Below are 14,484 nucleotides of genomic sequence, written 5' to 3'. Positions count from 1 at the left end.
ATGCATTCTAATTTGCTACGCTGTGATGCACTAAATGATATGTTTGATTGATGATCAAATAAGTTAATATGTTTTAAGTTTGGTGTAAGTTTGGGTAAGTTTAGGTGTGTTTTCGTTAAGTTTTGGAATTATTGAAATGTGCATTTTAGGCCATTATATCATTTAGTCTTGAGACAGTAAAAACGTATCTTGAGACCTTAATAACAAAATTTACCATTTGGTGCAACACATTGAGTATGGTCTCAAAATTTACTATGTAAGTCTCGAGACAATCTCATTTAGGTCTCCAGACAAAGTGGTCTTTGTCTTGAGACATGGGTACATCGAAGCTAAAAAAACTTGCCCTATTTTAGGTCCCAAGACATCTTGTCTCAAGATAGCTAAACATTGAAACGAAATTAGGAAAACAAGGGAATAACGTCCCGAGACTAGTCTCGAGACAGTGACCCTAATGTGTCAGACACTTCAACATTGAATAAAAAATCAATTTTATCATGTCTTGAGACATTAAAACCTTGTCTCAAAACCACTAGTAGAATTCAGACAAATGAGTTTGGGTCTGAATCCTAACTTTGTTTTTAACCTCTTACAACATCTGAAAATTTTAAACTTGCTCCATTAACTTCCATTGATTATATTCATATGTTTCAATTGAGCTTATATGTTATTTTATTTATTTTAATACATGTTATTTAATGGAATGATATTGAGTTAGTCTGAGTTGCTCCAACAATGTAATGTGATGTTATGCATTCGAATCCGATGATCGGGTCAGGTATGGGGTGTCACAATATCCATTAGTTTAATTATTTCTATTAAGTTTCTTACTATAAATAACACAATGACTCAATTTCGAAGAAATTTTTTAAACTTCAGTTGTACCTAAGATAACTATTTTAATTGATTTTTCTAACAAATTTTTTATCTCTATTATTGTATCACTTGAGCTTCTTTTGGATATTTTCTCTTAGTGGTTAAATTGCCTCTAAAATTCTAGCTCAAATACTAGTTTTTAAGCTCAAAAACATCGAGATGAGGTGAATTGATTATTCAAATGAGAAATTTAAAATTTAAAATTTAAATCTTGACACAATAATTTGTAGTGGTTCAACCTCAATTATCTACCTCCACTATCTTAGCTTTCCTCAACTAATCCCCAATTCACTAATTATTATATTTCAAAGAAATTGTATAATCTTTATAACTCATTATCTTTTACTTAGGATAAGATAGAACCTTTTCCTAGTTTTTGTGGCTTAACTAAAAAAACCTCTTCCCCTTTTACAAAGGTTAAAAAGATGTAAAAAGAATAAGAAGCTCTCTAAGGTAGGTGTTTACAAAATTAAGCTCTCTTAAAATACAAATAAACACTTGAAAGAATGAAAAATAAACTTAAAAAGGGTTTATGTACAAAATATGAGCATGGAAAGAATAAAGGTAAGAATGATGGAAATTAAACTCTTGAACTATGAATGTTGTTCTCTAACTTCTCTTAAGTGTTTTGAGGCCCTATTTATACCCTCACTTTGTTTAGTAGTTGTTGAGGGAGTTTTTAGTTGGTGGAAGCATTAAATTTACGCATTTAAGACATTCTGCAAGTAGTATTGTTGATACCTCATGTAAAAATAGTTGTTAGAAATGTTTAGGTATTGATACCTTGAGAACAAGTATTGATACCTTGCTCCTCTAGTTTGTGCTTTTGGCTATTGGCTTCCTTTTGTATCGATGTCAAAGGTCAGGTATTGATACCTTGGGTCAGGTATTGGTACCTTAAAGTAGGGTACCAATATTTTACCCCTCTAGAAAGTGTTTTTAGCTATTATCTTGTAATCTATCAATATTTCAAGCTTCGGTATCAATACTTGGGACAAATATTGATACCTTAGAAAAATAAAACTAATAATCTCAAATCAACTCGAATTTGAAAGTGAAACTCAATCAAGTTCAAAACAAACTTCATATCACTAATTTTGAATTGATATTGAGCTTGATTTTCTACCAACTTGAACTTGGTTTGATTTAGTTACAAATTAAAAAAAATCGACACGAAGATTTGTAACATCAATCAAGGTAGTTAAAATCATAATATGGGTATATTATTTTTCTTGTGTTATTGTTATATACTTGTATCGGTGTGTTTCAATATACCATTTCAAATTCATTAGCATTTTTAAATATTTTTATATGGTATAACCTAATTTCTTGTTTCTTAATGACAAAATATGTATGCGTGAGAATATATTTTAATTACATATGTAATAGGCCAATTTAGCCCGGGCTCATAAAAAAATAATAAACCCAAAATAATAAAACAAAGTCCAAAATTATATCATTTGGCCCGATTGGGATGGCCCATTACTTGAAAAGGTTGAAGGTCTATCTACAAGCTTGATGCATATGGAAACATAATATTCAAGGATATGCAATCTTAGATATGATATGTAATCTTAGATATGATATGCAATCTTAGAAGATATGATTTTGTAATCTTAGAGATTTAATTTGTAGATACCTTTTAATCTTAGCCATTGATGTAATTAATCTGTACTGTTGGATTTGGGGAGGCTCAACTATAAATAGATGTCTCTCCCTTCATTGTAAAGGACGGAAGTAGGGAGTAATAATAATTCTTAAGAGTATTTACTCAAATTTCTCTCTCTCTTGCGTTCTTATTTTGTTGATTTGTGTATAATTTATTTATTAATTTGTATATTGTTGATTTCAAATCTCTTTTTCCTTATTATTCATTTTCAAATTCATTATTTTCAAATTTGTTTACATTTTATTTGGCCTTATATTTTTTATTTTATACTCTTTGTTTTAAATCCATTGGTCTTTGATTATTGATGCTATTTAATCCTCTATTTGTTATTTTAGTTTTTTATTATTAAATTAATTATTTTAATATTATTAATACTATTATGTGGCATCATTAATCTTGTATCATTATTATTATTATTTTTATATTCATGCGCATGCATCGTTTTTATGTAATATATATTGTTTTATATATAGTATACGTATGCTTATATATATTTTATACATATGTTTTTATTTTATTTTACTTCCTAACTTTTATATACATATATATACTTTTATATTTAGTTTCAATTTTTTTTACTTTTGTATATATGTACATGTATGTATTTATATATTTTTCTAATGAATATTTATATATATATATATATATGCACATGTCTATGTTTTTATTTGCTTAAATACAAACTTATATTTTCAACACATATGTTATAATATATATATGTATATTTATATATTTTTCTTATTTTCATAAATGCATTATATATTTTTGTTATAAATTCTATAGTCCAAAATTTTATATGTAAACCCACGTGTATGTCTTTTATTCTTTATAATTTCATGTATATATTTTGTACCTTTTTTTCTCTTTATATTTTTTGTTTATTTCCTTCATTTGCTTATTGATTTATGTTTTCATTTATATTTTGTTCATTTGATACTTTACATGTCGTTGTTTTTATGTACATTAATTTCGTTTATTTCTATGTCATTGTTGTATTTATTATTGTATTTTACACTTAATGTAGCATTACATCATTTTTTTACTCGATTTCAAAATTTTCAAAATCGAGATAATACTCGTATTTAGGATTTTCAAGGAAATTGAGCCCTAACGTATTGGGTTTCAATTTTCTTCGTTAAATCTAACAATCGAGAATTGCTCATTAATCAAAAAATAAAATGAAAAGCTTGTTGTTGGGAATTTAATATGTTGTATCCTAACGTATTGGATGTGACGTATTGATTTCTCGAGACAAAGATTTTAAAAAAATAATAATAACAAAGGAAATATTCCAAGTTTAGGATTTTGAGAAATTGTGCCCTAACGTATTGGGCCGCGATTTCTTTATAAATCTTAAACAAATGAATATTATTTTAAATTTTATTACACGAGTATTTTGGACTAATTCATTTTTGAGGAATTAGAATGTCCTGCCCTAACGCATTGGGTGTGACATTTTCTTTCTCCGAAATGATAATAGTCTTAATAAGTAACGTTTTTTAAGTTTTTATTAAGGATCATATTTTTAAATTTTCTACATTAAGACACTAATTAATTAACTAGGTATCAATTTTGGGCGTTACGAGGGTGCTAATCCTTCCTCGTACGTAACCGACTCCCGGATCCATTTTTCTAAAACTTGTAGACCAAAGCTATTTTTTAGGTGATCCAATCACACCTCAATAAAAGATTGGTGGTGACTCCCAATTTTTGTTTTTTTAAAGTCAACAACTAATTTTTGTTTTTTTCCAAAATAGAAATAATTTCGACAATATATATAAACATATATTTATATACAAATATAAATTTTAAATTAGATTTATAACTTAAATTAATTATTTTAATTTTAATTCTAAATGTATTTATAAAAGTAAAAAAATTAAAATAAAAAAATAAATCTATTTAAAATATTAAAATGTCATACCAACCAATATGGGGCTCATATGCATCGAAATAAGCAAATATTCACCATTACAAATTGAAACAAGATGAAGTGATTAAAACACACCAAACTTTTGAACCAAACAAATTTTTTGCGGTGAACCAAAAGAACTTTTTTAAATAAAATACTAGCATTAATAAAAACCATGAATATAAAGAATACAACCACATGGCATTTAGTACAAACAATAAATAAGGCATTACAATTTGATGCACAAATATTATGTGCGTAAAATAATTCCAAAAAAAGAGAAAGACAAACTGACGGTAAATGCAACACTAAAAGAATTTAAAAACAAATTAAAGATGCATCACTTTGATCAAACTATTGAAAATTGTGTCCTAACCTCACCATCAACAGACCAACTTGACGACGAACTCCAGTCAACCATAAAACTACTACCAAGAACCCCAAGAGACCTACCGCACAATGATGCATAAAAGACCAAATCTTTGATGGCTTATCCTCCTCATCATCATCTCAGATTCTAATTTTACAAATACCGTCACTATGCTTTATCATGACAATGCCCTCCGAGAAAGGTTCTCAATAAATCTGGTAGCACCCTTGACAAATCTCATAGATACATTAAAAGACAACTAGAAACTAAAAACTAAAATCATTATTGCTTCTAAAAAAACATAGTGAACAAAATAAAACCACATAATGTGAAATGTAATTAAAGATAAAATAAAAATGAAGGAATACTATTAAAGAAGTCACAACCAACAATCAGCCCAAAACCAAAGTTGCTGCCAACAAAGCTAAGATTTAGCAAAAGTTGAGCAATTAAGATCTTTTCCTAAAGAAAAAAAGTTGTCAATCAAATATACGTGAACCAAATGAAACATAAAATACTTAGATACCAATTTAGACTAAAAATGATGCTTTCATCGTCGACAATCATAAAAGTATTTGGTACCATAGAAATTTATCACTTTTATGAGAATTTAACTAGTGGGAGAGCGATTCCCATATTTGGCATGGTAAAAAGTATCATCTTTTTTGGGAATATTTCTTTCCCTTAGCCATGAGAATGTGATTCATTGAAATAATGACGGCAAGTAACATTTTCATATAATTGGAAAGTTATTTTATTTTTGAGACAAAACTTCCCTTCTTAATTAATTTTTCATTATTTTATACAATATTTTCACCATAAAATTGTAAAAATTATTTAATTTAATATTTATTTTAAATATTTTCAAATTAGATTTTGAATTAAGATTAAATTTAAATACATATTAATTCTAAAATATATTTTAAATTTAGTCATTTATTAATTTATATTTCAAAATTTATTTGAAATAAGATTTATTTTAAGTTGAAAACTTTAAAATGATAGAGCAGTTGCTAATATCAAAAGAATTTTATTGGACTGCAAAATGAGAATAAAACATACCTTAATTAACCATCCACAACCATGCATAGCATAGACGTAGAGGCAGAAACAAAAGAAAATCATCATCGAAGTGAAATGGCTCCCACTGAAGACACTGAGGTCCACAATTTAAATATTTCCATAAACTTTTTAAAACAATCAATAAATTGCCAAAAAAAGATAAGTTTGGACACAAACTCAATAGTCAATTAATCCAGAAGATGTACTCTGTTTGATACTTTATATTATTTACTCATATCAATGACAATGGCAAAAGGCCAAGAATGCAAGACAATTATCATTATAAAAGGGAGATACTTTACGGGGTCTTACAATTTCAAAGCAGCAATTGCTTCAGGTTTAAAATCAACCCTAAGACTCAAAACTCTCCTAACCTCAGCAGGGGTCAGTCTCCAGGTCATTGGTCCTGAGTTCTCACCCCAGAAATCCAGAATTTCGGAAACCTTTTCCAAGTTCAGGATCGTTGCCATTTGCGTAAGACGAGCAAATTTGTCTCTCACTGTCTTCTGTGTCATCCCCGAGAAATGGCTTACCAAAGCTCTGGTATCTCTGTCAAGCTGAAGCCCTCCGAGCTGACTAAACCTTTTCTGCATCATTATCACTTCCAGCCGCTTCACGATGAAGTCAAGCACCAAACGTACAAATGCATCGTAGTTGTTACCAGTCATTAGAGGTTGGAGCCAAGCCACATTAATTTCAACTGCATGAAGAAGCCTCTGTACCCACGGATCATTAACCTCATTATCTGCATATTCAGACTCTGATAGTTCATAGCAGATGGTTGCTACACTGTCTAATACTGGGCGGATTCGAGGTGTCACAGTTGCCACAAGTTGTTCCATACCAGCATTCAAGGCTTGTCTGAAAGTGTTGCTTAAGTCAGCCAGCTCAGACAAACAAGATTTCACCTTTTCCCTTTCAGCCGGTGCAGGAAACACCTGAAGAGAATGCAAAATGGTAAATACAGTGTGGATACTTAGATAACAACACAAGCTTGAAAAACAGGTTAATGCACATAAGCACCAGCAACAGAAGCAAAATTGAGCGTGTTCCAAGAAACTATTTATCACAAGCCCTGAATTCATCAAGAGAAAGTACAAAAGTCATCACACAACTCTTATCATATCATATAGTAGGGATCACTGTTTGGTACCAACATAATGTATATAAGTTCTAGCATAGCTAGCAATTGGACCAATCTGCATTCATTGATTCCAACATCAAAAATAGAGGCTGCAAGAAACAAGATATCAAAGCTTTTCCAGTTAGTCTAAATTCCTAAACTGCACTTTTTCTCTTTTTAGGTGCATGAACCATTCGGTCATATGCTCAGCAAGAATTGGCACCGAAGCTGGTTCAAGAAAAAACAACCTGAGAATATTATGAAGTTCTAACTTGCAAAATCTCTAATATCATGACATACTCTAGTACAAAATCTTCAAGAACTTTCGGATACATTAGCACTAACCAGTTAACTTCTTAAATAATGCACAACTATAAAATGGATTACAATTTAATATATTAGGGAACATAAAAGCCCACTTTTGAAACTTTATAATGTATTCAGCATCCAACTTAAATCGATTACAATTGGTGAAGTTGTCCAATTTGAATATAAGTCATAAGAAACTCAATACTTGACTAGCATTGATAGCACCACCAAATATTATCCCTAACGTGTAGTCCAATACTAACTATAAAAACAAATGAGCCTAAAATGTGGGCAGAAAAAATAAGTAGCAACAAACAAGACAACAAACTTGGGCCGTTATGTTGTTCCATGTCATGCACCCAACCTAAACACTAATACAATAAGTGGGGAGGCCTAACTTGAGTATAAAGCCGCATCAAACACATACATAACTGATTGAAGATAACATTGCTTAACAACTTATATAAAACGCTTCAAAATATGTCTACAAAAGGATAAGGCCTTGTCTTCAATATAGAACATGGGAGTAGCTTGGCCAGTGATGGAGGGGTGCATTTAAGCATCAGAATTGTACATCTTTTAAGCCAAAAAATTCTATTTGTACCTGAATATCTCTGTGGGATTTGACCTACTCAAATGACCCTATGTTAAAATTTATGGAGCACATCCGATTTGATTCACTAGAAAATCAATATGTATTTGTACGGAGACTTGGTTTTATTATGAATTGCTGGCGTACCTATCAATACACAATCAAATCAACGTGTATTGTACAATGAACTTCAATACGCTCGTGGTTAATTTGGTTCAGGCCGAATTAAAATTTGGTTAAACTTAATTACCTAAAATACAATTTTAATACTTTTTTTTTAGCCTAAAAGAACTTATAAACATATTTTCTAAATACTTTAAACTAAAAGTAAAAATTTTAGGCTTTTTCTTAGCAAGATAACATGAAACCTTTTATTTAAAAATATATACTACAAAACAACCATGGTTTCTATTTCATTTACAGAATGACTCAATCCTATTAATATGTAGTATAGATATAATATTTTTGATTTATCTTACGTGTATATATATGTTTCTTTTAGTTAATTCTAAATTTGTACCGCATCTTGGATATGATACTCAATACTAGAAAATGAGATTTCGATTCATGAACATATCCTGGGTTAACAAATGTAGCTGCATATACAATAGCATTGTTCATGGCCATTGCACTAGTGAAGTTTTCCTTTATCTCACACAACTTTCTCTTAAATACTACAATCATAGCTCAAGAAACATTTTTGATGACATTAGAGTTATTTATTACATTTTCAGCCTTAAACTCATAATAACATTAAAAAAACTAAATCTGTACCTTTCAGCCTTAAACTCTTATGCTTTTGCATGATGCTATTAGTCAGGTGGCTAAACAAAGGCTTTGTTATGGTTAACTGTTTTTGATGTTTTATCCCTACAGAACAAAAAAAAAAAAAAGAAGTTAAGAAAATTCACTCAGAGTTTCTACTTTCCCTTCAAACCAATCTTTCCTTGAAAGTTGAATTCTCATACAATTGTTCCCATTCAAAATACTCGCAGTGATACATCTTTCCTACATATCCTCAGAACTCAGCCTAACACCAGACTTACCAAACTCCCTAAGTATTAAGTTTATCAAAAGATTACCCAGTTCATAAAATCATAACAACAATATCCAACCATTGGCAGTTAAATGATGTAAACTTTAATTCACTGAGCAAGCAGATAATAATAGTGATCCTTTTATTAACTTTATTTTAATAGTTTATTTTCTCTTTTCCTCTCTTTGTCTGTGCCCCACTGTCCCTATGAACCTTGTCTCTAGATCTGAGCTTTCTTAAACTGTAATTATGGACAACCATCAATGTTTTTATAACTCCTAAAACCAGAAAGAAATAAACTATATACTTGAAATAAGTAAACAAAAATCATGGAAATTCACTAATATGCCGCAGGTGATAAAATTGTAAGCAATTAGATGCATGAACAAATTAGAAGAACAAAAAGCAGCTAAACCACTGACCTCGGCACACTGCTCTTCAATTTCATGTTTTAGTTTCAGGACATACTCACTGCTAAGATCTATATTATTCAGTGCTGTAGCTATCTCGGTCCCAGTCTTTTGAACACCATCACCACCCAAGAACAGCTTTGCCCCAAGATTTGGTTCTCTTAATTTTAGTTGCAAAGCTTCATAGTATTCATTATTCAGCAAACTACTAGCACCGCTCAGTACCGCAACCACGGAGCTAATATTAGAAGTAGAAATTGCCCTTCGCAAGCAACTTTGCAAAACATAAAACACATCATCCACCATTGAAGTAGTAAGGCTATCAGATACATGTTCATCAATCCCAATTGCTTTCCTCAAATTTTCCACCATAAAGAATCCCTCCAAAATCACGTAAAAACCAGTAACATCTTGAACAACTTTGCTAAAACTTCCTGCCCTAAAAGCTTTAGTGGCCCGCAGGACTAAATCTGGATCCACAGTTGGCATCCCCTTGATCTTTGAGATCATATATTCTGTGTAATCTTCACCAAGTTGCATCAAGGACAGTATTTCTTCTAAATACAACTCAATCTCCCTCGGATTGGGTCCTTCGGGTGCTCCAACAGTTAACAAATGATTATTCTGAGCATTGATCTCAGAAGACAACTTAGCCAATTTCCTAAATTCCATATATTTTTTCAAAATCAAAGAACCCCTTGAATCACATTCCTCTTGTAACTCAAATATTGCATACGCCACTCCATCTTCTCCACAAAGACTCCTTAAAATCTCGTCATTTTCCTCGACAGCCAAAACAATATCTTTAAACAAATTAGTCAAACACCCAACAAAATTTACTTGATGGTTCTGATTTTGTCCATGGCTCTGTTCCACTAACTCAATCAAATGCTCATATTCTAATCTAGATCTCATCCCAATCACTTTCTTCAAATACCCAACATAAATTTGCAAGCCTTCTTCATCAAGCCCCAAGGGCGAATAAAGCTTAATAAATCTCAAAATAGTAGGATGATCCCTTTGATCCACGGCAGCCGTGAGTTTCTTCTTTACAATCCCTTCCAGCAGCTTCTTCGACGCTAACAACTGTTTCCTTTGGTCGGATTCAGAATCCTTAAACTTATCATCGATCTCCAGAAACGTCCGTACGTATTCGGTGGCTGACTCATAATCCTCAGCGTCGAGAGCGCTTTTGACGCCATCGATGCAATTCCCCCTCTCTACAATGGCGTCAATGCGGAGGAGCGTGGAGTTAACGCGGGATTGAGCGAGGTCGAGTTCGCGGACCTTGCGGCTGACTTGGTTGGCGAGGTCACAGGTGGAGGTGATGTTGGAGAGCATGTGATCGGATTCGGCCTTGACGATGTCGAGAACGTCAGCGGATCTTTGGAGGTTGTTGAGAGTCTTGTCGAGGTCGGAACGCTGGGAGAGGAGGGTGTCGAGGTCTAGATCGAGGGCTCGCTGGTAAGCGACGCATTCGTGGAGGAGACGCGTCATGGCTCCCACGTCGGTAAGGGAGCGGACGTAGTCGAGGGCCTCGGGAGTGCCGAATTTAACTGAGGTGTCAGTTCGGTGCTCCGCTGATTCGGCTGGTTTGGGGAGGGAGCTGCTTCTCATCAATGGCATTTCTTTCTTCCCTCAATGCTAACCTTTCTTGGGAGGTTCTGACTCAGATTTAGCTTCGTTTTTCGACTTTACGCATTACCGTGATAACGGTTTGCTTAACTGATAAGGCTAAACTATCCATTAGTCCCTCTAAAATTACCAGTTCCTATTTTATTCACATTAAAATAAAATTTATCAATTTAAGCGCTGCTGTTGATAACTTCAGCATTTTGGTCACCAAACAGAATGCTAATTGTGCCTGTGAAGTACATGTCATAAATTAAATTCCCTAAAAAATTAAGTCATTTTATCCAAAACGATCGTATTTTAATGCCATCTATAACTGTAGTAGCAGCTCTTCTCCTCTCACTCTCACTCATCTCTACCGTCACTTCCCAATACTATTCTTCCCCACCAGTGCCTTAATTCTCCATTTGGCACTTCGCATGCGCCACTTTATACCAACATCAGATCCTCGTGACGTCGTCGACGGTGCTTGCGGATATGAGGACCTCGTCAAGGTTGGTTACAACATGATAACGACAGGTTTAAGCAATGCTTTGTTTCAGCGTGAGCAGATATGCAACACCTGTTTCTAGCTATGGTGTGTGGATGACATGCGATAGTGTATACCCGGAACATCTATCATTGTCACCTCCATCAACTTTGTGCTCTCAATTATGGGTTCAAAAATGAGGGCAATGAGTGTTGTAATTCTGTCAACATACACTCTGTGCGTCCCATTGAAGCTTTTGAGAAGATTGCCATTTAGAAAGCTAGCAATATGTCTGTCCCGCATCGAAGGTTATCTAGTATCAAATGTATATAAAATCTTCCCATCTTTCATTTAAGCTATTTTTCCTCGAGCTAAAACAACAATTTAAGCAAAACTAAAATCTGAGTTTCTTACGTTGCAGTTTCAAGTTGGATTTGTTGGGGCAAACCAAAACGATTTAATTTTTTTGGGAATTTAATTTAATAACATATAAAATAAAAACACACATGGCAGACACAATCGTTTGATGCTTAATTGAGTGACCAAAATGCTTAAAGTTATTAATAGTAGTCCTTAATAATATTATTTTAGAATAATAAAATAGGAATGACATGATTTTAAAGGATAATTTACCCATGTTTTACTACTCAAAATATCAATTTTAATTAATTGGTTTAATTGGACAAAATATTGAAAAATAAGAAAAGAAAATCAGAAATATTATAAATATATATAAATAACAATCTATATCATATATCATATAATAAGGTACACAACCATTAAAATTATGAATCTATGTTTTTCTATTTAGATAAATATTTAATTAAATAAAAAATTAATTAGATAATTAATTAATTATTATATATATTATTATATAAACATTTATTTATTATATATTTTATTATGTATGTTAAATTTTGATTTTAACATAAATTTTAAAAAATTAATTATCTCATTTTTAAAAGTATTTTTAAGTTATAATTGATCTATTCATTAGATTTCATTATTATTTTCAAATAACTTTAAAAATAATTATTACATATTTATATTATATTAAATATTTAATTAGATAAATAGAATTTTAAAGTTTAAATAAATATTTAATTAGATAATTTATCAATTTGATTCAATTTAAATATTTATTTAAATATTATCGATATTAATATATATTATAGATTTTGATATTAACATAAAAAATGTTAAAATTCATTATCACATTTTTAAAAGAAGTATTTCTTTTAAATTACATAATTGAGTTATTCATTAGGTTTTATCATATTTTCGAACAACTTTATGAATAATTATTATATATTTATATTAACTTAATAATATAATGCAAAAATAAATTTGAATAATCAAATATTTAAAATAATATATTTAAATAATTAAATTTTAAAATTTAAAACCAAAGTTTTATTATCTAGAATTAAATAATCAAATATATATCATAATTTATTTTAAAAATAAAATTACCAATTTGATTAGATTTTTCAAATAATCAAACATATATCTCTTTTTTATGTAATATATATATTTGTATTCAATTTTTCATTATATATTAGATTACATCTTAACATGTATTATTTTTAAGTTTTAAAAATCATAAGTATATTAAAATCATCATTTCTTAAATTTATAAATTAATATTTAAATCATAATTATTTTTAAATTTAATTACTCACCGTTAACTCTATAAATATTATACGTAATAAAAACTTTTTTTCAAATTTAAACTTTCATTTTAAAAGATGCTTTTTCTTCTTCTTCTTGCTTACTTACACATTTCATTTTTCAATTTTGCTTTTATTGAGTAATTTTATTTGTTTTTATGTTTCAACTAACTTGAATTTTCAATGTTTTAATATATTTATTTATATTTTAATGTTCACTCAATGTATTTTTAATAATATTTTTGTTGTGATATTAGTTAAAGAAAATTTTAAAATATGCCTTTGTAATCTAAATTAATATTTAAACAATTTTATCATTATAATTAAAATAAATGAATATTTATCAATACATTTATATATAAATTGACAAAATGTGTAAAGTTGATGGTTAGTTTGTTGAATTTTTAAGATTTAGGATTAAATTGATAGAATTTGTAAACATTGGAAAGCTAAATTTTGTATTATAACATTAAAAAGGTAACCGTTAGCTATTTAACACAAAAATATTAAATTTCGATAGCATCCGTAACTAAAATAAAAAAATTAAATCTAAGTGACCAAAGTAAAATACGCTAATATTTTAGGTAACTATCTTTTTAGTTTACCCTAAAAAATTTCACCTACAATATAATTGTGACATAATCTAATATATTAATAAGCTTGAATTAAACAATCAAAGTCTACTAGGAGTACTATGTAAAATTCATTTTAGTCTCTTTACTAAAAATTGCTTCAAATTAATTTTTATATATTAAAATTTATTTAGATAATTACATCACTAAAATTTGTCATTAAATTATTGATAATTTGAACAAAATATATCATATCACATTTATGTATCTTTAAAATATTCTTTTGTTGAAAAACCTCATAGAACACACTCCCAAAAAGCTCATGAATTTTCCATTTGTGACTACTTCTTTCCATTTGTGGCTATTTCACTTACGAACTTGATTATTTATGATAATTTAATTTTTCAACATTGACCATTTTTACCTTGATTATAAAAGACATGGATTATTTTTTAGCCAATGTGTTGATTATTTTGTGGTTAGATTTTTATGAATTGAATTAGGTAAGTATGATACACGTATCAATTTTATGAGTAAAATTTACAATATGAAAGATTAATCTATAGTAATTTTTAAGTAGATGATCTAAAATGAATTTCTTGCTATAGGAGAGGGACTTCTAGTACGCTTTAACCGATAGAAAGCAATCCAGCTGGGAACTCTACTTTTATCCAACATCTCTTAATTTAAAAGGAAAAAGAAAAATCTTAGTGCCGGGAGGCGCAAAGTCTTAAGTTAAACGACGCCGTTTCATTCATGTCTATAAAACATAAAATGTACCAACG

General features: G+C 30.0%; 1 protein-coding gene across 1 annotated transcript; it reads right to left on the bottom strand.

Annotated features, from left to right (window-relative positions):
* Positions 1–6,050: 6,050 nt before the first annotated feature.
* On the bottom strand, positions 6,051–11,090 carry LOC105773629 (conserved oligomeric Golgi complex subunit 4). Its single transcript, XM_012595667.2, has 2 exons — positions 9,369–11,090; positions 6,051–6,824 (listed from the first exon to the last, which is right to left on the bottom strand). Exons 1-2 carry the CDS (start codon positions 10,980–10,982, stop codon positions 6,195–6,197), a joined length of 2,244 nt encoding a protein of 747 aa, XP_012451121.1. The 5' UTR covers positions 10,983–11,090; the 3' UTR covers positions 6,051–6,194.
* Between the last annotated feature and the right edge of the window lie 3,394 nt (positions 11,091–14,484).

Source organism: Gossypium raimondii, chromosome 6 (genome assembly GCF_025698545.1).
Source record: "Gossypium raimondii isolate GPD5lz chromosome 6, ASM2569854v1, whole genome shotgun sequence".
NCBI classification, from domain to species: Eukaryota; Viridiplantae; Streptophyta; class Magnoliopsida; order Malvales; family Malvaceae; genus Gossypium; species Gossypium raimondii.
The sequence above is the reverse complement of the archived record's forward strand: the minus strand, read 5'-3'. Positions and strand labels throughout refer to the sequence as shown.

What these genes read in the sequence shown, in the direction of transcription:
- LOC105773629 (XM_012595667.2), bottom strand. Translation starts at nt 10,982, where the DNA reads ATGCCATTGATGAGAAGCAGCTCCCTCCCCAAACCAGCCGAATCAGCG. An exon ending in TTGAAGAGCAGTGTGCCGAG is followed by an intron (nt 6,825 to 9,368) that starts GTCAGTGGTTTA and finishes CATTCTCTTCAG; the next exon opens with GTGTTTCCTGCACCGGCTGA.